We start from the raw sequence: 27075 nt of genomic DNA, 5'->3' as shown, positions 1-27075 counted from the left end.
GTGAGGGGGAGAGAGGGGGCACGACAGGCCAGGGAGGTGATGGTGGAGGAGGCAGATCGTGCAGGTCCTCGTAGCACCTTGTAAGGACCTGGGCTGTGCTCTGAGTGAGATGGAGCCATGGCGGGCTCTGAGTGGGGCTCAGGGACAGGATCTGCTTAGGTGCTAGTGACTTACTTAGCACCTGGCTAAGTCAGGACAGTAAGAAGCTAGGAAAATTCCTGGGCGAGTGGAATGGGGGAACTGAGACAAGAAAATGATACAAGGCCCATCAGTCTGAGCGACTGACAGCCAGGTGGTCTCCCTTAATCAAGGACACGAGAGCAAATGGTTTATACTGCTCCTCTCTGACCAGAAAACATCGTCACCTCCCTGGCCATAAACCACAGGCGTCAGGGAAGAGGGGAAGGCTGATGCAAACGGAGAGATAACGCGGAACAAAAGGAGCCAGCCCCGGAAGAAGCTGCAGACCCCCCTTTCAGCTCCCCTCCCCTTAATCTCCAGAGAAACAGCACCTCCCTGCTTCTCCTTGGAGTTTCCCCCTCCCAAATTCCCACGTTTCCCCTGCATAAACTTGCCTCTGAAAGCTCAAGGTAAAGTGGGTGTTTGGGTTTTTACCTGCCCCCTTCTCAGAGTGCTGGGCTCTGAGATTAATTATAATCCAATCCCTGTCTCCGCTTTTTGGCCGAGCCCTGGACTCAGAGGCCCTCCGGTTTCAACACTGGAAAAGTCCGTGTTTGCGCTGCTCATCGCTGCCAGAACCAGTAAGTAGAAATAAGCAGCAATTGCATCTTTACGGGCTATCCATATCCAGAGGCCAGCGATCTGAGAAGCTGGCAGGTTGTCTACCCTCAAAAAACCGTCTTAACGTTTCCTCTCAAGCCGGTCCTTGTACAAGAAGAAGAAAGGGTAGGTAAGGGGTCTGGGAAAAAGCTTAATTGGATAAGAGTTGCAGTCGAGTTTCCCGGTACTTCTTTATCGGCCGATTGACACCTTTTTATCTGCATTCCCTCTCTGGAATGAAATGGCCTCGATGTGGGGATATCATCCGCTAGCAGACCCGCTGGGGCAGGAGGGCTGAATTGCTGGTCAGCCTCCTGAAGTCACGTAGGTCCTGTCACTCCGATTCTGGGAATAACAGCTTTCCACATGCATTAATCACGTAGGCTTATCAACTGTAGCGAAGGCTAAAATCTTTAACTCTTGAGTTCCCCATCCCTAACAGGATCCTTTTGACTCCTGGGGGGAGAATGGGCTGTGGAGAGATTCGGGCTGAAGCCAGGAGCCTGGGCAGGGGTAGCAGCTCCTAAGGGGGCTGTTGGGAAGAGGACAAGGAACCTGTGCAAACTCCCCCGCACTGAGCAGCAAACATAGGACCAGAAGCAAAGCTCCCAGGTCCCAGCTGCACACTCGGCCCACAGTCTCACAAAGCTCATCCACGCCAAGCACTCAGTGTGCCTGACTCCCTCTTACAGGCAAGTTTTCCTCAGTTCCTCGCACCTGCCCTGAGCTAAACACACTCCGATCAGTCTGGTCCCAGATAAGTCATTGGCCCCAGAAAGGGTAAGTTACCTGTGCGAGGTTGGCCGGGGTGGAAATGGGGGCCAGCGGGTTGCAGGGAGTGGGCACCGTGCTGCAAACGTAACAAAAATACCTACCGTGAGGCCCAGGCCTTGGAGCTAGGAGCCCGGGTTCTCACCGGAACCCAGGGGTGGTCTCCTGCGGAGACGACGGTGGCGCCTTAACGACCAGGTAATCCTGACAATGGCTCCCACATCCCGAGCCCCTGCCACGGCCCAGGTACAGGGCTGGGCGCTTTACACTCACTGGCGGGGCCCTTACAGCAGATGCGGACTGGGGAGATGGAGCCCATCCAAGAAGCTCTAATACCCGCCTCCCTACAGTGGTGCAGGTAGTACACCTGTGGGTAGAGTCCAGCCCAAACTCGCCCCCCCCCCCCCAGCCCCACCGCAGCACAGCCAGCTCAAGGTCTCTAAGTGGTCCAGGTGGGGATGAGACGAGGAGGGGGCTCGGTAGTGGAGGCGGTTTAGGTGGAAAGTGCCCGGAAGTCCCCCATCCATCACCAGTCACCCTCCCATCTTCATAGTCCCTTTCCTATCCCCCCTCCCCCACGCCCCCTTTCTTCCCTCACATGCTTTCTCCCTCCTTGCACATCCTCTCCCTTTCCGTCACCACCCCCACGCCGCCCCACCACAACCCTTCCTCCCACCCGCGTCTCCCTTTTCCTCCATCCCACATTTCCCACCCCCCTCCCCTCTACACATTCCAGGCCCAGGGGGTGGGGTCCTATCCCGGCTCCAGCTGGGAGGAGGGGGCCTCCGAGAACGCCCACAGCGACCCCTCGGGACCTGGGAGAGATCAACGGCCCCGCCCCTCACCCCTAAATGGGCCCAGCCTGTAGGCTGAACAGCGGGCGTAGGGGCGGAGAGAGGCACCTGGGTGGGCCGGGCCACCCCCGAGCCCGCCCGCAGTCTCTCGCTCTGGGTCGCTGCACGCTCGCCCTGGGCTGCGCTCCTCGGACCGTGCTCCTCGGACCATGCCCTGGGCCGTGCTGCTCGGCCTCCTGGCTGCGCTGTTGCTGCTGCTGCTGCTGAGCCGCCGGCGCACGCGGTGAGTGTCCCCCAGCCCCGCCGGCCCGCGCCGCCCTGCAGGACAAAGGGGGCGTCTCCGCTCCTTGGCCTGGGCAGCAGCTGGGGGTCGCGGAGCCAGCCGCAGGCCGGAGCACCTCCCCCGCTCGCCCCCGCCCCAGCGCTGGGGGTGGGGCTTCCACTGCCACCCACACCCCCTGAGCGAGCCCCTCAGAGATGGGAGTCCAGGCCTCTTCCACAAGGGGCTCCCGCACTTATCCCCGGGAGGGGTCGGACCGGGTGCCACCCCACGTCTGCAAAGTAGCGGGGTGGGACGGCTCAGAAAGGTGTGGGGACGCGCGGGCTAGGTCCCAGGGGGCTGACACCTACCACGTAGGCTCGGCCGGCCGGGCCTGGCCCAGAGCTCTGGGACCTGCGCTGGGGTTCCAGGTGAGGACCCAGGGTTTGCGGGTCAGGAAAGGTGCATGGTCGGGCTCGGTGGAAGCCCTCTCCCGCTCTCCAGCTGCTACCCGGATCCAGCACCTACTTAGTTGGTGCAAACCCCGGCCTTGTTCTCTGCTGTCCAGTGGTGCAGCCTCCTCCCCGTCCCTATTCCACAGATGGGAGGAACGGGGCTGGGGACAGGCCCTCTGACCAGCCCCGAAACCAGCTTCCACAAGAGTCCCGGACCTGGACCAGGGGGCTGGGTCGGCTGGGTGTTTCCCTCTGCCCGAGAAGAAACTGAGGCCCAGGAAGGGGTCTCCCCTGCCGGAGGGTCCCTTGGCCTGGGCAGAACCAAAGTGAAATGTCTCAGCTTCCCAGTCCCACAGGTTTTTCTGCTCCATTGAGAATCTGCAGTTTAGGAGAAAAAGTGAAAAACTCATACCCCTCAAGTCAGGGAGGTAACAGCAAGCCTTTTTCGTTCTCTAAAACACTCAAGAGATTAATTTGCAGAAGGAATAGCTGAATGCCTTTGACTTAAAAACAAATACCCCGTTAGGGATAAGCCTTTCTAACCACCCTTCCAACAATCCTGGACTTCTGCTGTTGATCCGTCTGGGGCGACCTTCCAGATTTCTAGAGTACACTTTTCATTTTAGACTAGCGTTATACTTACCAAAAAAAGTTGCAGAGAATAGTACAAAGAGTTCCCAAAGACCCCTCACCCAGTTTCCGCGCTTGTTAACATTTTTCCCCGTGTAATATACACTTGTCAAAACTAAAACCCAACTCTGGTCTGTTACATCTAACGAAACTGCAGGCTTTATTTGAATTTCAGCAGTTTTTCCATTCATGTCTTCTTTCTACTCCGGGGTCCAATCCAGGATATCATAACTCCTCAGGCTCCCCTGCTGCTTTTACAATTACTCGTACACATGTTAGGCCATTGGGCGTGAGCTGGTAGATAAGACAGGGCAGTGTAAGAGAGTGTGTGTGTGTGTGTGTGTGTGTGTTTAAATCAGAGTGCTTGAAAGTTCCAGAAATTGTCTGGAAACTTTTTACTTTTAAACAATATGTTAGTTGACTTTCCAAACAAGAAGTTCATGATATTTTTCTTCAACAATCGGATGCATTTCCAGGTGAAATTGAACACCATGTATTCAATCATTGGCCTGGAAAAAAAAAGAAAAAAATATACAGTGCTGTTACTTCATAAAAAAGAAAGAAAGAAAAGACAACAAATGCGTTTCCCTATGATGAAATGAATTGTTTTCCCAAGTTGTTGGGCTTTTTGGGTCCTCTGTGCAGAGGTGCGTTCAGACTGTGTGTTGGCTTCTCTCTCACTCCAGACTGCAGTTTCGGAATCTCTCCAGGCTGCTACGTGGAGACCTAACTCAGTCTTTTGATTTTCTGTGTAGGATTCCGTAGTGTGAACAGTGGCTGGCTTCTTTATGCCTTTGTATTCCTGTCCCTACTGGTGGATTTTTAGGTTGTTTCCTGTGTTTTTTTGCTATCTTCGATGCTGAGCTGTGGTTTTCCTGTGGGGCGTCCCGGTCTCGCTTTTTTCGGAGTGACTGCATTTTTCTTGGGGTGATGGCGGCAGCCATGGGAGGCAGGGGACCTGGGTGCTCAGTGTATGACAATTTGTAGCCTCTAGGAACAAGAAGTCCAGAACCACTCTCTGCTTCAGTTTCCCAGTCTTCAAAGTGAGGCTGATGCTGGTAATAGTAGGGAGAGCGGAAGTGCCAGGTTAGCAGGGATGCCGGTTTAACATTATTTTAGCTAATACTTGCTAGATCCAGAGAACTAGATTAGATCTAAATTAGATCTAGATCTAATTTATCTTTGAGGGCGAATTGTTTATTTTTATATCTGTTGGCAGTTTAGGGGGGGTCAGCAAGTGGGTACAGGGGAGAAGTGTGGGTGCAGGAGTCACTGACAGCTGGGGGATAGTTGCACGGACCCTGGGGAGACCCAACAGGGACCCCAGTTTAAGCCCCCATTCTCATTTCCTCCTCCCGACTCAGTGAGAGGTGCTCTTTTACACCCATTGGACAGAGGAGGAAACTGAGGCTGAGAGAGGCCAAGCAATTTGCCCAGGGTCTGCCTGGATTAACAATCTGGGCTGCATGAAATTTTAATTCCTAGGAAAATTGACTTCTCACTCTTTGCACACATTGTGTTTGTGATCTGAATGCTCAAAAGCCTTAGAGCCCTGACTGGCATGGCTCAGTGGGATGGGTGTCGTACTGTAAGCCCAGAGGTCAGAGGTTCGATTCCCAGTCAGGGCACCTGCCTGGTTGGCAGACCCGGTCTCCGGCTGGAGTCGTGTGTGAGAGGCGACCAATCGATGTTTCTTTCCCTCTCTCTTTCTCTCCCTCCCTTCCCCTCTCTCTATAAATAAATAAATAAATAAATAAAATCTTTTAAAATAGTGTTGGAGGCACGTGGTGTTAGGATAGTGAGAGATGCAGCTGCCACCAGAAGATCCTTAAGACAGGACAAATAACCAAGTGCTGGAAAAAGAGGTGGGTGCTGCTGATGCTGTATAGACGGTGGACCAAAGTGTGGGTCAAAACAAGCAAGGCCCCCACTCCCCTGGGGTCATGCCTTTCTCCTGACTGACCCCTGGTATAACACTCATCACCCCGTCTTATGGCCCGGGCCTCGAAAGGCTGAGTGACCTCCCTAGGGTCGCACAGAAATTCTATTCCACATCTAGCGTGTTCCCAAGTTTATGCTTTTTCCAGTAAAAAGAAAAAAGCACTGCTTCAGTCCATCAGCAACTCTCTCTAGGTGTGGCTCTGTTCTGTTTAAAATGAAAACCATTTACTTATGAAAAATTTCATCTAAACAGAAAAATAGAAAGACTAGTATAAGAACCCTCACATACCCATCCCCTAGATTTGACAGTTGACAACATTTCAAAACAAATTACAAGGGTCACACTATCTTACCACTATCTCAGCATGCATGTCAAAAAACAATGACAATCGCCATTCTGTTCTCTTGAGAATATAAAAAATAATTCTTAATGTCATCTAGTTCCAAGTCCAAAGTCAAGTTTCTGCAGTTATGGAAAGAATTTTGAAGCCCAGCTTGCTAACCGTGAGTGTGTCCGCCTGGGAGGGGCGGTGAGCTGGGAGTTAGGAATCTGACTCCTGTGCCCGCTGAGGCCATGGGCTGCCACGTGAGTATCAGAGACCTCGCTTTCCTGGCCTGTGTTTCTCCATCTGTTCCCTGCGCTGGCTCATGTCGCTGGTCTTTCACGCCCCAGCCACTTTGCCAGGCTGAGTGAACATCTTGCTCTTCCGGCTTGTGTGACCGCTGCGGGGGGCCCTGGGAGAGGTCTCCCAGGTGGGAAGCTCCTGTTCTGGGAGACCAGAGGCCACAGGTAGCCTCAGGTGAGGGTTCCTGGTGGTTCAAGGGCTGATCTTGGCCCTTGCAGAATATGGAATTTCTAAGAGCAAATCAAGCTGTCTTTTTCCAACATGTACTAATCAGAGGTCACCAAATGGTGGTCTGTGGCTGGATTCAGCCCCAGGTGGGTGTGGCGTGTACCACACAGCACAGGGGGAGAGAACTGGGGAACTCCACACACAAAGCTCCGGATTTCCAGCTTCTTGTGAAAAAAATTGGTAAGATCTAAAAACACTTGCCTGGGAGTTAGTTAGTAGTAGAGTCCTTGCTAGACCTTGCCACAATCCCTACCACTCTCTATTGCCTCTCCAACATTCAGCTGTTGTATTTATTACTGTGCAGGGGTTTTTTTATGTTGAGAAACAATTCTCTGAATCGGTGTCTATTATACACAAAAACAGGAAAGCAAAACTAGAGCAAGATGGCCACGTGCTTTTTCCACACAGCAGGAGTCCACGAGAGGGGGTAGTGAGAGAAGGTTAGGGAGGCCCTGGGTGAATGGCAACCAGCCCCCTTCTGTTCTTCCATTAAATCCTCCCAGAGCCCGAGGCCCTGAACTGAGTTGAAACTACTGGACAGAGAGGTTGGGCAACGCACCAGCATTGCACAGCAAAGTGATGCTGCCTTGGACAAGCCAGAACATGGATCATCTGGGAGCTGCTTAACCTGCACTAGCTCCCTTAACCCTCTTAGCGACTCTGGGAGGCAGGTGCTGCTCACCGAGCACCAACTATGTATGTGATTCATTCATCTGACGCCTATTTATTAAGCACCTACTGCGGGGCCCGGCACTGTAGCCATTGACAAGTGCCTGACCTCGTGGAGCTTCCGTCCAGTGAAGGTGCAATCCTTTGAGACGCAAAGGTGGGGAGATCCACCCTGACCCCCTCTCCTGATGTGCAAAGGGTTGAGTGGAGAGGGACAGGATAGGTGGTGGGGTTGGCAGAGGCACCTGCGAGTGAGGAATGGGCAGTTTTTGGAGGACCGTACATGATGGGAATTAAAACTCAGAAGAGGTGTCTTGGTGTCCGAAACCAGGGAGGGCAGGCAGCAATCAGCTGTGTGGGCGGGAGCCTGGCAGTGCCCGAAAACAGTGAGAGTGTCAGTGGGAGAGGCTAGAGACCGCAGACCCCAAAATAGAGCCTCCTTCGCCCCACTGGCCAGGCTGAGTCACACTGGCATGTGGCCTGGGTCTGAGTTAGACTGGGCGCTGGCGGAGCCTGCATCACGCCAGGGGCCAGACGCCTGGCCGCCCAGCTTCCTGCCTTTGTCTGCACCTCCTTGGGACTTTTCTAGGGAAAGATGAAAGCTGCCAGAAATAACACCTGGCTTGTTGGGGAGCTCAGGCCGGAATAAAGGGTAGGAAAGGAAGCCCCGGCCCCACCCGCATCCCCAAAGACCTCTTAAGGTAAAATCTCAGGCCCTGCATTTTGCACAGGTTGCTGAAACCTCTCTGTGTCTTAGTTTCCTCATCTGCAAAGTGGGGATGCAGATGTTCACCTGGGGGGACTGGGGCTGGGGTAGCCTCCCTGCAGTCAGACCTGCCTGGGTTAGAAACCCAGATCCTCCACAGTGGGTCCCGGGGTAAGTGACTCAGCCCCTCGGCCTCAGTTTCACCTGCTGTAAAATGGGCTTGATACTGACTATTCCCTCCTCCTAGGGTTGGCCAGGGCTCACAAAGTATTGGCCATTATTACCAAGCAAGGACACCTTCAGAAAATGCACAGCACCGGACACATTGTTTTTACTCAGTAAGCGGCGTCCAGGATTCTATGGGTCCGCCTCCTCAGGCCCCTGCTGGTCCTCGGCAACGAGGTACCGGGCACTCGCTGTCCTGTCTATAACCCCTGTGATCTGCACCGCAGCCTGCATGGTCAGCAGTGTGGTCAACCCTGCATCGCAGATGAGGCGGCGAAGACATGGAGAAGCGGAGCCACACAGCCAGCTGCTGGGTGGCTGGGATTTGAAGCCGGAAAGTGTGGCGCTAAAGTTGGGCTCATAACCACCACGCTCTCCTGCCAGAAATGCTGCTCCCCTGTCCACTGTCTCTCTGGGCTGGCGCACATCTGGCTAATGGGTTACTCCGGCCTGGGCTCTGCCAGCGTACCACCCCGCCTTTAAGAGGAGCCTTCTGAGAAGTGGCCTTGACCCAGGGGCTCACCAAAAGACAAGGGGAAAGAGAAGGTCTTGGTAGCTCCCTGGCACCCCCTGAGGACCCCAGACCCACAGCTTTGCAAGTTTCCTAGATAATGGGCTCCGAGGTAGAGTGGGAGACGGGGAGAGAGGAGGAGGTGGCAGCAGGAGGCCCTTCCCGGTGCCCGTAGCCTCCTCTGTGGTTCTGCTCCTGTAATCCCCAAACTCCAGCTCTCAGGTCTGACCAGTCTCTCCATTCACCACCTGTCCCGCGCTTTGGGTTAGGTTGGGGGACAGCCAGATGGAGGGGCCAGGAGGCCATGGTGACGGAAGGTGAGAGGGAGGGGAAGAAGGGGAAAGACAAGTTGGTGCTCCCCCGATGGCTGCAGGAGCACAAAAGCCCCCAGTCCTGGAAGCGGGATGGGGAGGCTGGATGCTTGGGCTGGCTCCCAGGGACCGTGGCCTGCACTTCCACTGTCATCGCTCTCCAGGTGGTCACAGTAGCCTCCTGACACCTCTCCCTCCTGCTTCTCTCGCAGTTGCAACCTTTTAAAAGCACATTACTTCCCAATTCCCGCTTTGAACCCTCCAGAGGATCCCCATCACACTCGATGTACAAGCCAGACTCTCTCCTTGGCTTTTGGGTCCTCGTGGTCCACAGGTCACCTCCAACATTGTCTCCTACCTCTCAACGGCCCCTCCCCACCCCAATTTTCCACTCCAGCCACACCAGCTTCTGCTGTCGTGAAAACCTCACCAAGTGCGTTCCCACTGCAGGGCCTTTGCACTTGCTGTTCCCCTGTGCCTGTAATGCTTTTCTCTCCGCTCTTCCATTGTACTTCCTTCTCATCCGTGGGTCTTGGCTCAGATGGTACCTCCTTGGGGAGGCCGGCCCTCACCACCTTCTCTGAACTAACCCCTTACTATCTTGTATCCCCCTTTTTTCTTTTCTTTGTAAAAAAGATTTTATTTATTTTCTTTTCAAGAGGAGGGGAGGGAGGGAGAGAAACATTAATGTGTGAGAGATACCCATGCCCCCAACAGGGGGACTGGCCCACAACCCAGACACTTGCCCTGACTGGGAATCAAACCAGTGGCCTTTCGGTTTGCAGGTCGGCGCTCAATCCACTGGACCACACCAGCCAGGACCTTATTTTCTATAATGAGATATAATACACATAGTATAAAATTCATCCTTTTGAAGTGTACAATTCAGTGGTTTTTAGTGTCTTCACAGGCTTGTGCAACTATCACCACTATTTAACTCCAGAATATTTTCATCCTTCCGAAAAGAAACACAGCCCCCATGAGAAGTCGCTCATCATCCCTCACCGCTCAGCCCTTGGGAACCGCTCACCTGCTTTCCATCTGTTGATTCGCCTTTTCTGGACCTTCTGTAGAAGCAGAACCACACAATACGTGGCCCTTCGTGTCTGGCTTCTTGCACTTAGCACGGTGGCCGTGAGGTTCTTCCGCATCGTGGTATGGTTTAGCGCCTCTCTCGTTTTTATGGCTGAATAATGTCCCCAGGCAAGCGTGGATCTCGTGTTGTTTACCCACTCATCAGTCAGTGGGCATGTGGGTTGGCTCTGCACTGTCTGGCTCTTAGGAATAATGCTACTATGAACGACGGCGTGCACGTGTGTGTTTGAACATATGTTTTCAGTTCTCTGGGGCTACAGTGCTGGATCATATACGAACTGTTTAACCTTTCAAGGACCTGCCAGACTAGTTTCCAAAGCGGCTGCACCATCTTAGGTTCCAGCAGAAACATGAGTATTTCAGTCTCTCCACGTCCTTGCCAGGACTTTCCTTTTTTTAATTTATTTTTAATTTTATGATGTTTATCTTCGTGGGTGTGAAATGATTCTGCAGGGTGGTTTTGATTTGCATTTCCCTGATGACTAATGATGTTGAGCATATTTTTATGTGCTTGCTGGCCATTCGTGTGTCTCCTTTGGAGAACCGTCTACGCGAATCCCTCGTGCATTTTGAAATTGGGTTTCTTTCTTTTTGTCGCTGAGTTGCATCTCCTGCATTTTGCTTATCACACTTCTCACTCTCTGAAACGAGCTTGCTTTCTTGTGTTTTTGTCTCTCTGTGTGCGCCCTGTGAGGTCAGGGACCCGGTCCGTCCTGTTCACTGCTGTGTCCCCAGCTTCGTGGTCCCGTTTGGCGCAGGAGTGAGTGAGTCTGCAGTGAGAAGAGCTGGGATGACTCACCCACTCACTCGGCAGGCAGGGAGCTCTCTGCCTCCCTGTGGTTCTCCGGGCTCCAACACAGCAACACGGGTCCGGGCCTGGGGTTAGGGGCCTCCAGGGACCCACTGTGAGCACCAGCCCCGCAATATTGTGAGGCTCCTTTGTGAGGCACCTGCCTTAGGTACCTTTCCAAGGGTAGGGGGAGGACAAGATGGGGTTCATATACCACCTCGTACCTACTAAGTGCTTGGTCAAGGGCAGGGCCCCATGCAAGAGCTATGTAAGTCTGAGGGGATTAATGACCCTTTGCTGTGTAACCGATTGCCACACACTTAGCAGCTTACATCAGCACCGTGTATCAGCCCCACAGTCTGGCAGGTCAGAGGTCAGGCAGGGTGGAGCTGGGTTCTCTGTTCAGCATCTTCCACCACCGAAGTCAAGAGGCAGGCGAGGTTACATCCGGCGAAGAATCTGGCTGAGTTCAGTTCCTTGTGGTTGTGGGACTGAGGTCCCCATCTGCTGTCAGACAAGACCCACTCAGCTCCTAGACGCCACCGGCATTCCTTGCCTTGTGGCCCCTTCCATGTTCAAAGCCAGCAATAGAGACTCTCTCCCTGGTGCCGTGTCTCATGCTGTGAGTCTTTCACCAGAACAGTTTTGTCTCCTGTAAGCCCCACATCCACCTGATTAGGCCAGGCCCACTGAGGAGAAGTGTTCTTCCATAAGTCAGCTGTACCGTCTGCCCCCGACTCCGTGGGAGGGGATTGTACTAAGGTGTGGGCCAGCTCAGAATTCTGTCTATCACGGTGAGCTTTCTGTATTGTGACTGTATTCTCGGAGGAGTTGCTCTGCTCTCCCAGACCCGGGGCCGTGCTGGCTCAACCAGACAACTCTGTATCTTTATGCTACCGGGTTCTGGAAAGCTCTCCCACCCTTAGAGAGATGACCACCTCCATCAACCAGTCCCTCAGCTTCGGCTCTCAGCCCCCTGCCAAGTCCCTTCTCTACTCAGCAACCAAAAGGATCCATTAAAAAAAAAATAACAAAGACTGAGCCAGATCACGTCCCTACTCTTCTCCAAGTTTCCATGGTTCCCGCCTCACTGAGACAAAGCCGAAGCCCTCACAGCTACCCGCAAGGCCCTGCGAGGCCTGGACCTCGTTACCGCTCTGGCCTCAACCTCTGCTACGTTTCCCATTCCGTCCAGTCCAGCCACACTGGCCTCTGTACTGTCATTTGGACATGCCAGGCCTGATCCAACCACAGGGCCTTTGCACTTGCTCTTTCTGCCTGGAGGCTCTTCCTCCAGGTATCCACGGGGCTCCCTCTCTCACCACCTTCAGGGACGCCCGCCTTGCCATCTCCATTTAAAGGCACGCCCCACGCCCTACGCACTTTATCCTCTTCCCTGCTCTGTCAAATGGTGATAAGCACTGTGGCTCCTGCAGGCGACCTGGCGAGCCCCCCCTGGACCTGGGCAGCATCCCCTGGTTGGGCCATGCCTTGGAGTTTGGAAAGGATGCTGCTGGCTTCCTCACGAGGATGAAGGAGAAGCATGGTGATATCTTTACTGTAAGTACCTCTGGTGCCTCTTGGGAGGGAAGGGATGAGCAGCTGGGGCTGTCACACCTGGTGTTTTCTGATTCCTCCAGCACCTGTGCACACGCTAACCCACTCATTCCACATCCGCCCAGTGGTCCTGCCAGCGTTCTAGCTACGTCTGTGCAACTGTCCACCCAATGAGGGCCGAACACCCTTCCCTTCGCTGTCCCTCTAGCATCCTCCCAACACTGAGCTGTGCAGTCACGCAGCATCTCTCCAGTCCTTGGATACCCATCTAACCCACTTCTGTCCATTCATTCAACGTCCACCTATCCAGCGCCCACCCCTTCCTGGCACGTCCATGCTTCTGCCCACCTAGGCAGCACCCTTGCTTCCTGATAGCCTCCCAGCTCTCACTCTTTTTTAAAAATTTTTTTTATTGATTATGCTGTTACAGTTGTTCTATTCCCCCTTCATTCCCCTCCACCCTACCCCCCCAACCCCACCATTACCCCCCCTTTAGTTTATGACCATGTGTCTCAAGTTCTTTAGATTCTGTATTTCCCATGCTATTCTTGCCCCCCCCCATCTATTTTCTATCTACTGTCTATGCTACTTATTTTCTGTACCTTCTCCCCCCTTCTCCTCCTCCCACTCCCCTGTGGCTAACCCTCCTTGAGATCTTCATTTCTATGTTTCCACTCCTGATCTAGCTGTCCTTTTAGTTTGCTTTTGTTTTAGGTGTGGTTGCTAATAACTGTGAGTTTGCTGTCCTTTCACTGTTCATGTTTCTTTAACTTCTTTTTCTTAGATAAGTCCCTTTAACATTTCATATAATAAGGGCTTGGTGATGATGAACTCCTTGAATTTGATCTTACCTGAGAAGCATTTTATCTGTCCTTCCATTCTAAATGAAAGTTTTGCTGGATAGAGCAATCTTGGTTGTAGGTCTTTGGATTTCATGACTTGGAATACCTCTTTCCAGCCCCTTCTTGCCTGGAAGGTCTCTTTTAAGAAATCCACTGACAGTCTGATGGGAACTCCTTTGTAGGTGACTGTCCCCTTAGCTCTTGCTGCTTCTAGGATTCTCTCCTTCATTTTAATTTTGGCTAATGTAATGATGATGTGCCTTGGTGTGTTTCTTCTTGGGTCCAACTTCTTTGGGACTCTCTGAGCTTCCTGGATTTCCTGGAAGTCTATTTCCCTTTGCCAGATTGGGGAAATTCTCCTTTATTATTTGTTCAAATAAGTTTTCCACTGGTGGCTGTGCCTTTCCCCCTTCTGGTACCCCTATAATTCGGATATTGGAGCGTTTAAAGATGTCCTGGAGGTTCCTAAAGACTCTCCTCATTTTTTTGAATTCTTGCTTCTTCACTCTTTTCTGTTTGGCCATTATTTGCTTTCTTCTGGTCCATTCCATTAATTTGAGTCCCAGTTTCCTTTTCATTGCTATTGGTTTCCTGTGCAATTCCATTCATTTCAATTAGTTTCACCTTCATATATTTGTCTAATTTGTGGGTATAATCAACCAGTTCTGTGAGGATCCTGATCACCAGTGTTTTAAACTGTGCGTCTGAGAGTTTTGCTATTTCTTCATTGCTTAGATTTATAGGCTCTGGGGCTTTGAGATCTTCTTGAGCCATTTTTGGTCTGTTCGGGCCCTTTAAGTGTGAGGAGCGGAGCCTTGGACTCCCAGGTCGCTGGGTTTTGACGCTGTATGTGGGGGCGTGGTCAGAGCGGGGAAATGGCGGCCCCCTCTGCTGTGTCTCGCCGCTGGGTGAGGAGCAGAGGCTGAGGTGGTTCACCAGGGCAGTGCCACTCAGAGTCGCTGGGTTATGACGCTGTATGTGGAGGTGGGGTCAGAGCAGGGAAATGGTGGCGCCCTCCACTGCCGCTTGCTGCGGGGACCCCCTGGGTCCCGGTCCAATCGCCCACTCCCTCGCTTGTCTATCCGCGCACCAATGTGCGACCACAGTCAACCCGCAGCCCTGCTCCCTCGCTGTTTCCCCGCGGTTGCTCACTTGGTCGCTCGCTCGGTCACTCACTAGGTCCAACCTTGCACCTGGGATCCACGCCTGAGTCCGTCTGACCGAGTTTTCCTGTGCAACCCCGCTCCACCAGCTGCTGGTTTCGCCCCTTACCGGTCAGGCTGAAGAATTTGTTGTTAACAGACTTCCGAAAAGTTCAATTTTCTGTGTTCTGGCTGTGTTTTCTGTTGCTAATATTTAGTCGTCTCTAAACTTGGTTGTGTGAGAAGGCACGGCACATCCACCTATGCCTCCATCTTGGCGGAAGTCCCAGCTCTCACTCTTATATTTCATGTCCATTCAGCCTCCCTCTAGCAGCTCATCCACCCGTGTTTCTGTGTGTGTCTCCGGGATTTGTCTGCCCTCCATGCGCCCATCGCATGTTCTTCCAAATGTCCGCCCAGACTTATTCAGCGCCGTCCCGCTCACGCACCTCCCACCCAGCTTTCATCTGTATGTTCAGTTACCACCACATTCCATTCTTCCGCTTGTCTGCCTGTGTTTCCGTCCATCCGCTGTCCGCCCAACATTCAGCTCTCCATCCATTCGATATCCGCCTATTTATATCTCCACCTATCCGTCCCTTTAACATCTGAACAACCTTCCCACCCACCTTCCGAGGACCCTTCCCACCTGTGTACATCCAACATTCATCCTGCCATCCCTGTACCCAACTCTCATCCATACATTTCTTTTCCAGCCAACCTCTAGCTGCCGATCCATCCATCTTTCTGTCCAACATACGTTGGATGATCTATCCCGCCATTTATCCATCCATCTAACAATCCCTCCAGTAGCATTTTCCCTTGGATATGTCTTACAAGGGGGGTTGACGGACTTGACTCACAGACCTTGGCGTGACCCCCGCACAGACAGCTGAGGGACAAGGCCCTTCCTTTTGCTGTCCGCGGGGTTACAGCTCCCGGTTGTTTCCTTCTCTCTGGGACAGCGCGCTGCGTCGGAGCTCAGCCTCCCGAAGAAGTGGGTCTTGCATGTCCACTCGCATTGACCCCACAGTATCACCTGTCCATCTGTCCTCCCTTCCATCCATGCATCTGTCCATCTATCGGTTCATCCACCCATTTATCATCTGCCCACTAGCACTGATCCACTAACATCCTCTGTCTATCATCTGTCCATCCATCTATGATGCACATGTGTCCATCTGCTTTCTCCCGTGGGCAGACCCCCTCCTGGCTGCGGGAGGCGTGACAGTGACTCAGGTAACCACGGCAGGTGCCTAAGACTGAGGTGGCTAAGCGCACAACCTTAGGTGCGAACAAGTGCAGGATCCCAGTTCCAGCCCCGCACTTCTCGGCTGTGCCATCTTGGACCCATTGCCTGCTTTCTCAAAGCCTCACTTTTCAGGCGTAAACGGGGGGATGAAGGTCCCTACCTCACAGGGTGGTCGTGAGGGGCCGATGAAAGACCACCGTCTGTTAGGTACTGGAAGGGGCCAGTGCTTGGCACAGTGTGGGCCCTTGACCGCGGGCAGCTGCTGCCGATCACGGCGCTGACCTGCCAACTCCCCAGGTGCTGGTGGGCGGCAGGCACGTCACCGTGCTCCTGGACCTGCACTCCTACGACGCGGTGGTGTGGGAGCCTCGCACGAAGCTGGACTTCCACGCCTACGCCGTCTTCCTCATGGAGAGGATTTTCGACGTGCAGCTTCCGCATTACGACCCCGGCGACGAGAAGGCCAGGATGAAACCGTGAGTGGCCGCACGCGGCACCTCGGGTGGCCGGGGTGGACGATCCGCCCCCACCTGCTAGTTCGAGTAGCTCTTCTCTGACAGGTGTCCGGTAAAAGACATTTCCTTTCAAGGAAACAAACAAAAACAAAGGGAAAAAACAACCCAGAATATCTGGGCTGCGGGAGAACACTTCACTTCATAGCAGGCAGCTCTGATTTGAGTAGAAAGAGACCAGGGTTTGGGTCAGCCAGACCTGGGTTCGAATCCCAGCTCCGCACCTTCCTAGCCTTGTGACTTTGGAGAGGCTTCCCCCGCCCCCACCCCAAGCCTGTTTCCACATCTGTAAAATGAAGGGAGCAGGGTGGGGTGGTTGATTTTTTTGAGTTTATGTTCTGTGCCGGGCATCATGCAGGACTGCATTAGTCCTCAGGGCATTGCTGGAGGGTAAGGACTTACAGCCCCATTTTATACGTGCGAACTCGGAGAGGTGACCTGCTCTAGGTCACGCAGCTAGGGAGGGGTCCCGACACGTAGGGAGTCTTACATCAACCACGCGACTCTAACTCTGTATTCGTTCGGCAAACATCTGAGGACCCGCCAGCCCCTGCTCACCAGCCTAGATGCTGGGGGTGCAGGAGGCTGCCAGCCACCCTCTGAGGGCACCTGCCACATGCCAGGTGTTCCATAGGCTCACTCTCACATTTGTGCAAAAGCCTCAAGAATTAGGTATTTCTATTCTCATCTCACAGATGAGAAACCTGAGGCTCAGAGATGCAAAGTGATTTGCCCAAGGTCTACTGCTAATAAGTGGCGGAGCTGGGATTTGAACTCAACTCTGCAGACTCCACAGCACATTCTTCTCCACCCAAGATACTGAAGAAACAAGACTCTGCATCCGCCCCTAAGAGCCTCGCAGACTGATGTTAATCTTTACGGCTCTGTCTCCAGGAAGGGGAGCCTCCAGGACTTGGGGAAAGTGCCTGGAGGGCTGGGGCTGGCAGGACGGCTAAACCGAGGAGAGGCCAACACTGTGAGGTGCACACTCATGAGAGCAGTGCCCAGTCTGACCTTGGCTTTGTGGGACAGCTGCTAGGAGTGTTTCTGAGCCTGAGTGTCCCGGGTCCCGCCATTCCAGGGGGATCATGAGAGCTCACTAGCAACAAGAGTCCACCGTTCATTGCATCCTATTCCGCTACACAGGGAGGACCCCCAGTTTCCTCCAGTGTCTGCCCCCAAGAGTTTCTGGAAGTTTCTGCCAAGTTGGCATGATGTCTTCTGGGCATGGCTGCCACATCTACTGTCTCTGTTGGGGACTAGTGCCTGGAGTGGAGGGTCAGGAAAAGAAGGTCAAGGTCAATCACAACTTCCCATTTATGGAACACTTACAATGTGCCTGGTGCTCTTTTATGCCCTTTATACATTTTCTTGCACGTGGGTCGTGTCTGCTGCTCTCCAACATGTTCCAACTTGAACATGCAAAAGCTTTGATTACGTGCAGGGTCATGGAACCCTCTGGAAGTTTTCCAGCCTTGAGTTATCCAAGGAACTCGGGGTTTCTTCAGACTAAAGGGCTCCTTATCCAAGCTTGTGTGCCCCAAGGAGGGATGGACTATGGTGGAGAAGATTCCAGACCCTGGCCCTGGCTGGTGGAGCTCAGTGGGTTGAACGCTGGTCTGTAAACACAAAGGTCACTGGTTCAATTCCTGGTCAGGGCACGAGCCTGGGCTGAGGGCCAGGTCCCTGGCTGAGGGCACTCGAGAAGCAACCAATTGATGTTCTCTCCCTCTCTTTCTCCCTTCCTTATCCTCTCTCTAAAAATGAATAAATAAAATCTAAAAAAAAAAAAAAAGAGCCCAGACTCTGGAGGTGGGCAGATCAGTCACAGCTGTGTCACTTATTGGTTGAGTGACCTCGGTCAAGTCATTTCCCTCTATGTCTGAGTTTCTCCGTCTGTAAAATGGGTATCATATTGGTAACTGTTAACCATTAGAGTTGCCAAAAAATGAAGCGAGATCCCTGTGCTTCGTACGATAAATAGTATTGGTCATCGTCGTCGATGATGACAGCAATAAGACCAGCTTGTTCGAGCCAATCTTCCAAAGACCCCCACTGCCAGCAAGGAACTGGCGCCCCAGGACCCTGAGGTTTGGGGAGGGAGGCGCCCGTGCGTGGAAGCCGCTCTCTCATTTCTTTGTCCCCCGCCCCAGGACTCTCCTCCACAAAGACCTGCAGGCGCTCACGGACGCCATGTACACCAACCTCCGCACCGTGCTGCTGGGCGGCGCCGCAGAAGCGGGCAGTGGCTGGCGTGAGACGGGGCTCCTCGATTTCTCCTACGGTTTCCTGTTCAGGTGAGCCTGGCCAGCCCCCACTTGCCCGGGGGGAGCCCCACAGGCTGGACCTGGCTCAGCCCCGAATAGTGGCTGGGGAACCACGAGGACCTTATGTGGGGGGGAAGTCGTTTGGGACCCTGGAAGCAAAGACTGTAAGATGACATTTTGCATCTGGGACCCCAAGTATTTCCCTGGCTCAGCCTGCGAATTGTAAAGGAAACAGAGTCCAAAAAGGGGGGAGGGGGGCTTGTAGGCTTTGGGATTCATTCTAAGTAAGATGAGTGACGCTGGGGGTTTTAGCAGGGGCTGAACATGATTGGACTTGGAGCTTCAAAAGTGCTGTTTGAGCCCTGGCTAGGTAGCTCAGTTGGTTGGAGCATCATCCCAATACGCCAAGGTTGTGGGTTCGATTCCCTGTCAGGGCACTTACAAGAAACAACCAATGAGAACATAAAGAAGCAGAGCAGCAAAGTAGTGTTTCTCTTTGTCTCTCTCTTGGATCAGTAAATGAAAATTTAAAATAAAGTAAAAGTGCTCTTTGGCTCCTGCAGGGGGACTAGGCCACATGCCAGGTGTGTGGCAATGAGAGAGAAGCAAGAAGACCCATTAGGGGGCTTTCGCAGTTGCCTGTGTAGGAGAGAGAATGGTGGCTTGCAGGGCCGAAGTCTTCCGCCCGGAGTTGTCCCACAGCTGGGGTCACGGCAGGGCCGGCCGCAGAGCCCGCTCTCTCAAGTGTGACCCCAGGTGTGCGGAAGAGCCACATTTTTTCTCACTTTTTCCTGGAGTGGAGCAGCTGCCATCCAGGGCTGTGACTGGTCCGGGTGACGCTGGTTTGGTCCACCCTGTCATTGTGGAGCGAACTGAGGTCCTAGAAGGGGCAGCTAACACCACCCAGCAAGTTCACAGCAAGGCAGCTCCGTGGTCCCCTGGGCCCCGCCACCCTGTGTCCCTGTGCAGACAAAGAAGTCCAACAGGAAGCTGTGACGCCGGGGGCGCTGGAGCCGACATGGTGGTGGCTGGGTCGTTCGGGGCAGGGTGACAGTGGGTACGGCCTGGGGTCATGTGTGAATGAGTCCCTGTGTCTTTAGGACCCGAGGCCTGGGCTGGAGCTCCTGCCTCCGTGCCTGGCAGCTGGGGCCTTTCTGTCACCTCTGGAGCCCCTGAAGTGGAGAGGGATGGGTGGCTTGGGTGACAGACCTTCGTGTGGAGGTGCAGGTTCACAGGCCGGACCGTGAGATGCCGCCACTCAAACCTTCCTGGGCGGGGCCCTGCCTCACTCAGAGAGGCATCCAAAGTTCTCGCCCTGGCCTCTAGGGTCCTGCATGATCACCCCTGGCCCCTTCTACTCTTATCCCTGCCCCTTACCGTGTCCCCATTGCTCTCTCCCCTGTCATTTCACCCGCCTCCGTTGTGCCCCTCGGAAAGGACAGGCATACCTTCGCCTCAAGGCCTTTGCAGTTTCTGTTCCGGTGCCCGAGAATGCTGTTCCCTACATGTCTGCAAGGCTCCCACCACACTTCATTCAAGTCTCATCGCAAGTGTCACCTCCTTCAGAGAGGCCTTTCTGACACCCCTGTTCAGGCCTTTTCTCCGTAGCCCCTAGCGCCACCTGTAGGTTATGTGTATGTTCACACATGTCATTATCTGTCTTCAGCCAAGTTGTTACTTTGATGTGGAAGGGCCCTCTCTTCCACAGTGTGACCCCCTGTGGCCTTGTTGGTGTGGACTGAGCTCAGAACCATGATAACTGTAATTTTCTCCCAAGATCAGTGTTCTCAGCGTTAGGTTCTAACCATTCATCCATCCATTCTCACACCCTCCCTCCTGTCTGTTCGTCCATCTGTCATCTGTCCAACTACCCTCCCTCCTACCCATCCACCCATCCATCCACGCATCCACCCATCCATCTACCCTCCCTTCCATCCATCCATCCATCCATCCATCCATCCATCCATCCATCCATCCACCCCTCCTTGCATCCATCCAACCATCTATCCAGAGAACATTTACTGAGGGCCTACTACGTGCCTGCACTGTGCGGATAAGAGACAGAGTCAGGACTGGACGGGCCTCTCTCGGCCCCCAGCCTCCCTCACTCCGGCATCCGGCCTCTCCTTCTCAAAAAAATCCCTCTTCTGGGAGGTGCGGGGACCAGGAGGCACTCAAGGGGAGCAGTGGGCTTTGGTGGTGTCTCTCTGCAGAGGCCCAGCTGGCGCCTCCCACCCTGCGGGAGAAGTGAAAACCTGTGGTTTTCTACCCAGGACAGAGGCCAGTGGGCCTGGGGCTCCTAAAGTATTTGACAGTGACTGCTGGCAGAAAACATTTCCTCTAGGACCCTTCCTGTGGGCAGAGAGAGAGAGAGAGAGAGAGAGAGAGAGAGAGTGTGTGTGTGTGTGTGTGTGTGTGTATACACGTCCCAACAGCACACTTGCTCCTGTGGTTCATCCTTTCTTCACCCCCAACCAGGCCCTGTCCCTTAGGTCAAGCCCAGCCTTCTCATGGTTGCAGCCCCCATCCCTGCCCTGCCCTGCACGACCAGCCCTACCAGCTCCCGACTGCTTCCATCCTGTCCCTGTCCCCTCGTGCTCCAGCTCCAGCTCCTGGACCAGCGGCACCTGGCAGCTCCGACCAGGCCAAGTTGCTCTCTCAGCCCTGGGCCTTCCCCAGGCTATGACCCTTTACCCCTCTCTTTCCCCCTGCTCACCCTGCAGGTCTCCGCTCAGACCCTGCCTCCTCCAGGGAGCCTGCCTTGACTCCTTCTGCAGGGGCAGGAGCCTCCTCCCCTGGCCTGTGGCTCCATCTTACCCCACTGTCGCTCTGCTTGATCTCCTCTCCCTTATTCACTCTGCCCCGGCCTCACCAGCCTCCTCGCTGCTCCTCAGCCCTCCACCTCTGCCCTTCCTCGGATGTTGGCAACCACGGTTCCCTCTGCCTAGGACCCCTCCCTCTGCACTTTCTGCCAGGTGTCAGCCTAGTGGCGAGCCCCTTCGCCCTCTTTGTCCCACATACCTCGGAGCACCGGCTGACATATTAGTCGTACACTCACTTGTCTCTTGGTCTGCACTGGAGTGTCCACTCTATGAGGCCTTGAGGGTTTTGTCTGTTTTGTTTACGGTGTCTGCCCGCCCCCAGCAGCCAGGGCATCTAGTAGGAAGAGTAGGTGCTCACTCTGGGTGTGAATGAAGAAAAGCTTGTAGGCTGCCGTGGGCGGGGGGCGGGGGGCGGGGCGGGGGTCTGGCTGGGAGTGACCAAGGAGGACCCCCGATCTGCTGTGTGCCGTCCCCAGAGCCGGCTACCTGACGCTATATGGAATCGAGGCGCTGCCGCGCACCCCTCAGAGTCAGGCCCAGGACCGCGCCCACTCGGCCGACGTCTTCCACTCCTTCCGCCAGCTCGAGCGGCTGCTTCCCAAGCTGGCGCGCGGCTCCCTGTCTGTGGGTAAGCACCGCATGAGGGGGCGCAGGGGCCTGTGGGGGCGGGGGCAGACCTCGGGATGCAGAGGGGCGTCCCAGCTCAAGGTGAAGGATCTCACCTGTAAGATGGGGAGGAGAGTAGGACCTTCCTAGACGGTGGCTGTCAGGATTGGCTGAGGTAATAAGAAAAAAAATATTTTTTTGACCTCTTTCTGTGTGCCCGATACCAGGTTAATGAAGTGTTGTCTCATTCAGTGCTCGCAACAGCTCATCACTTCACTTCCCTTATTTATATTTTGTTGTAAACCAAACTTTAACACATTAGATTGTTTATAGTAAGAAACATTATTGTGGGTAGAAATTCATAGATGTAGACAGTGGAAAGTAATAACATTCACTCTTCCGAGCCCAGCTTCCAATATAGATGTTAACATGCTGACATATATCCCTCTGGTATTTTGTGGGAATATTCTGTTTTGCAAATAGAGACAGATATACATATCTAGAGTGTATAAAACTTATTTTATTTTTAAAAATATTTTATTTATTTATTTTTATAGAGAGGGGAAGGGAAGGAGAAAGGGAGAAAAACATAAATGTGTGGTTGCCTCTCATGCAACCCCTACTGGAGACCTTGCCCACTACACGGGCAAGTGCTCTGACTGGGAATCAAACCAGCAACCCTTTGGTTTGCAGATTGACGCTGAATCCACTGAGCCACACCAGCCAAGCCTACAACTTGTATTTTTTTAAGCTAACAATATAGATACATTTCCCCCTGTCAATACAAACATCTTCTAGGTGCTAGTCAATACAATTAGATAAATCAATTTCTGTTGTAAGAATTAAAACTATCCCTATTTGCAAATGATCTCCTACTATATCTGGAAAACCTCAGAAAATCCATGACAAAACTAACTGAAGCAAAAAAGAATCCAGCAAAATGGAAGAACAAAATTAACAACAACAAGAAAACACTCTTCCAGCCCTCACATGTCGGTATTTAGGTAGCCACGCCCTTCCAAAGGGTTGTTCTAATTGTTTCCGTGTGTGTGTGTGTGTGTGTGTGTGTGTGTGTGTGTGTGACTATTATAGTATCTTGTACTGTTATCACTTCGGCCATCTGGTGACTTTATTTCTTGATGACATTTTTTTGGAAGTGAGTTTGCCAGGTCAAAGGGCATACACATTAAAATACTTACTAGTTACTATCATATCATTTCCAAAAAAATGGAGCAATTTCTACGTCTACCCAAAGGGAAGAGGCCCACCAAATGTTATCAATCTTTCCACTTGTTTGCCAATCTGATGGGCAGAGCTGGGTAATGTGTTTTAATTTGTATTTTCCCACAACCTTCTCAACATGCAGTTATCAGCCTTTAAATCCTTGCCAATCCGATGGGTGAAAAAGGACCCCTGGCTTTATAGGCATTTCCCTGTTGGTGGAGATAAAACGTGTTTTTTTGTGTGTTTTCCCAGGCATTTGCTTTTCCTCTATGTGAGTTGCTTCTTTGTGTCTCTTAACATCTTTTTAGAGGCAAATCTTTATCTTAATGACTCCTGCCATCAATGTTGGAAGTTTGGTATCATTATACCGGCTTGGCAGGTAAAGAAATTGAGGCTCAGAGAGGTTCCTTGTCATAGACACAGCTGGTGGGCGCCATAGCCAGCAAAATGGAAACTTAGCCCATCTGATTGCAAAATGCTGTGCATAAATCACCTGACACATCTCAGCCCCGATTGCTTCTCCAGGAAAGAGTGGTTTCTGCATTGCCCTTTGCTCCATTCTGACGCTCCCTGGGAGTCTGGGTAGCTGCAGAGCAGGGGACCCTCTGTCTTGGGAGCAGACCTGGGCTGGTTAAAGGAAGGCTGCATTTCCCACTTTGGGCAGCAGGTGGCAATGTTGGGAAAGGTTTCTCAGTTCAGGGCCCAAGGCTGCAGGGCAAACCTGTCCCTATCAAAATATAAAATGCACGTTTGTTGAATCCTTCATATGACAAACATATGAAGGTGAAACTAATTGAAATGAATGGATTGCACAGGAAACCAATAGCAATGAAAAGGAAACTGGGACTCAAATCAATGGAGTAGACCAGAAGAAAGCAAATAATGGCCAAACAGAAAAGAGTCAAGAAGCAAGAATTCAAAGAAATGAGGAGAGGCTTAGGAACCTCCAGGACATCTTTAAGCGCTCCTACATCCGAATTATAGGGGTCCCAGAAGGGGGAAAGGCACAGCCACCAGTGGAAAACTTATTTGAACAAATAATAAAGGAGAATTTCCCCAATCTGGCAAAGGAAATAGACTTCCAGGAAATCCAGGAAGTTCAGAGAGTCCCAAAGAAGTTGGGCCCAGGAAGGAACATACCAAGGCACATCATAATTATATTAGCCAAAATTAAAATGAAGGAGGGAATCCTAGAAGCAGCAAGAACTAAGGGGACAGTCACCTACAAAGGAGTCCCCATCAGACTGTCAGCTGATTTCTCAAAAGAGACCTTCCAGGCAAGAAGGGGCTGGAAAGAGGTATTCCAAGTCATGAAATCCAAAGACCTACAACCAAGATTGCTCTATCCAGCAAAACTTTCATTTAGAATGGAAGGACAGATAAAGTGCTTCTCCGATAAGATCAAATTTAAGGAGTTCATCATCACCAAGCCCTTATTATATGAAATGTTAAAGGGACTTATCTAAGAAAAAGAAGTTAAAGAAACATGAACAGTGAAAGGACAACAAACTCACAGTTATTAGCAACCACACCTAAAACGAAAGCAAACTAAAAGGACAGCTAGATCAGGAGTGGAAACATAGAAATGAAGATCTCAAGGAGGGTTAGCAACAGGGGAGTGGGAGGAGGAGAAGGGGGAGAAGGTACAGAAAATAAGTAGCATAGACAGTAGATAGAAAATAGAAGGGGGGGCAAGAATAGTATGGGAAATATAGAATCTAAAGAACTTGAGACACATGGTCATAAACTAAAGGGGGGTAATGGTGGGGATGGGGGGTAGGGTGGAGGGGAATGAAAGGGGGAATAGAACAACTGTAACAGCATAATCAATAAAAAAATTTTAAAAAATTAAATTTAATTTAAAAAATTAGTAATGAATATTACTTATTTAAACTTATTTTTTAAGTTAAATATCACAGAAAAGGGAAATTCTTCTCCCAAGGTTACTGCTGTTATCAATTTGGTGTTGTCTTTCTAGAACACTTCTCTTCCTTGAATGCAAACTACAGAATTATCTTTAAATTTTCTGTTAGATGCTTTTAAAAAGGAGAGAGATGAAATCAATGTTAATAATAGATTTTCTTCAGCTCGGTACAGCTAAAATTAAATCAGCATTTCAGCATGTCATTGATATAAAAATTATCAATGAGATCATTTACATTTTGTTACTGGTGCTAACACTTTGAATCACAGAATGTCTCGGTGTGGGCAAGCCACATGTTAAAGGCCCAGTAACCATTGATGGCCTGTGGTTACCTTATTGCACAGAGCGGCTCTAGACCGTTCTCCACGTGTTGAAACATAGCGCAAGCCCAAATTATACTGTGGTCCAAATTATACAGTGAGCCCCTGTTTTCCTGGTGGGAAGGTATTTTTTTAGTGTTTTTTTTTTTGTCAACCCAAATATAGAAATAATTAGGAGTAGAAATGAAGAAGTCGAACTTGCCCTCACTGATTTTTGTTGAGCATCTGTTGAGCATCATGTTGCATATGAACATGCAACATGAACTTTTGCTTTCTTCTTACTCTTTCATTTCAGGAAATGATTCTATTCAGACTCCACCCTCGATATCAGCATCTCACCCGCCGTGTGGCTGAGTTGCTGGACTCAGCTTTTCAGGTCTCTTCACTCCAATATTGTCCGTACGAGACCCATGAGTTCATTGAATCTGTGATCTGTGGTCTGTTCTCTGGAAACTTTCTCGGGTGGGGAGGGGTGTGTGCAGGGGTTGCCAGACTTTGAATATGTTTTATGTGGTTCATTCATTGGAAATAGAAAATCATGACAGTGAAATGTCTCCCTCCCTTTCCTATCATGCTGTTTCCCACCCGATTCTCACTCTCCCCTGTTGGCTGGTTTCATTACTTTCACGTGGAACCTTCCAGAGTTCCTTTACACAAATGCAAGCAAAGTGACTGTGTTCTTTCTTAATCATTCTCTTTTCCCCATAAATGCGTACAGGACACATTCATATGGCACTTTGCTTTTTCCTAACAATGTATGCAGAGTGGCAGTAACTCTGTCTCATGTGTGGTGCATGCCCCGTGCTGTTCTAAGGGATCCACCAATGGGAATTGATTCGATGATCAAACCACTGCTCTAAATTTTTAACTTTTTTGCTAGTCCCTTTTTTTTATTATTATACAACACCATCTTCAGCTCATTTGCCAAGTGACATTCACATACTTCTCTATTTTTAATGGTGGTAACATATACACACTATAAAGTTCACTATTTTGACCACTTTTAAGTAGACAATTCAGTGGCAATAAGCACATTCACAATGTTGTGTAACTATATTGTTACTGTTGTCTGAAATGTCTCATTGTCCCAAACAAAAGATTTGTAACCACCATCTCCCTCTTCCTCAGCCCCTGGTAACTTTTCTTCTACTTTCCGTCCCTTTGAATTTGATTGCTGGGTCCCTCATGTCAGTGAATCATACCACATTTCTCCTCTCGGGCCTGGCTCATTTAACTTGGCGTGAGGCTTTCCAGGTTCATCTGTGTTGCAGCCTTGTCAGCACTTCCTTCTTTGTTAAGGCCAAGTCCGTGGTACAGAGACGCTGCATTCAGTTTACCTACACCTCCGTTGGAGGCCACTGGGATTGTTTCCACCTTTGTCTGTTGCTAATGCCACTGTGAACTAGGGGAGTGTCCAGGCATCTGTCTGAGGTCCTGTCACTTCTCTGGTGCAAACATCCGGAAGTGGAGTTGCTTCAGCGAGTGGCGGTTCTATCTTTAACTTTTTGGGGACCTTTCAAACCTTCCCGCCAGGGCCCCACCATTCTGTGTTCTCAACAGCAACACACAGGTTTCCTGGTTTTCCACATCCTTGCTCGTTATTTAGCTTTTTTTTTTTTTTTTGGATGCTAGGCTTCCTAAGGGGCATGAGATGGTCCCTCACTCATGCGGCTGTGATTGGCATTTCCCTAAAGAGTCGTGGTGTTGAGCATCTTTTCATGTGATCATTGGCCCTTTGTACATCATCCCTGGAGAAATGTCTATTCAAGTCCTATATCCATTTGGGTTTTTTTTTGGCGGGGGGGTTGTTGTTATT

The 27075-nt window shown here is 51.5% G+C and overlaps 1 protein-coding gene across 1 annotated transcript in view; it reads left to right on the top strand.

The window, feature by feature from the left end:
• The first annotated feature begins 2464 nt into the window (after positions 1-2464).
• The window catches only part of PTGIS (prostaglandin I2 synthase), a 41131-nt gene continuing 16520 nt past the window's right edge, over positions 2465-27075 (top strand). The window contains exons 1-5 of the mRNA XM_037167138.2: positions 2465-2628; positions 12228-12351; positions 15882-16060; positions 18250-18393; positions 21662-21813. Coding sequence (XP_037023033.2) covers positions 2555-2628; positions 12228-12351; positions 15882-16060; positions 18250-18393; positions 21662-21813 — 673 coding nt within the window. The 5' untranslated portion in view covers positions 2465-2554. The remainder of the gene's footprint in view (positions 2629-12227; positions 12352-15881; positions 16061-18249; positions 18394-21661; positions 21814-27075) is intronic.

The sequence above is a fragment of the Artibeus jamaicensis genome, unplaced genomic scaffold (assembly GCF_021234435.1).
Source record: "Artibeus jamaicensis isolate MK-2021 breed Jamaican fruit bat unplaced genomic scaffold, CSHL_Jam_final contig_685, whole genome shotgun sequence".
Classification (NCBI taxonomy): domain Eukaryota; kingdom Metazoa; phylum Chordata; class Mammalia; order Chiroptera; family Phyllostomidae; genus Artibeus; species Artibeus jamaicensis.
Note: the sequence above shows the minus strand (reverse complement) of the source record. Positions and strands in the feature narration are given on the sequence as shown.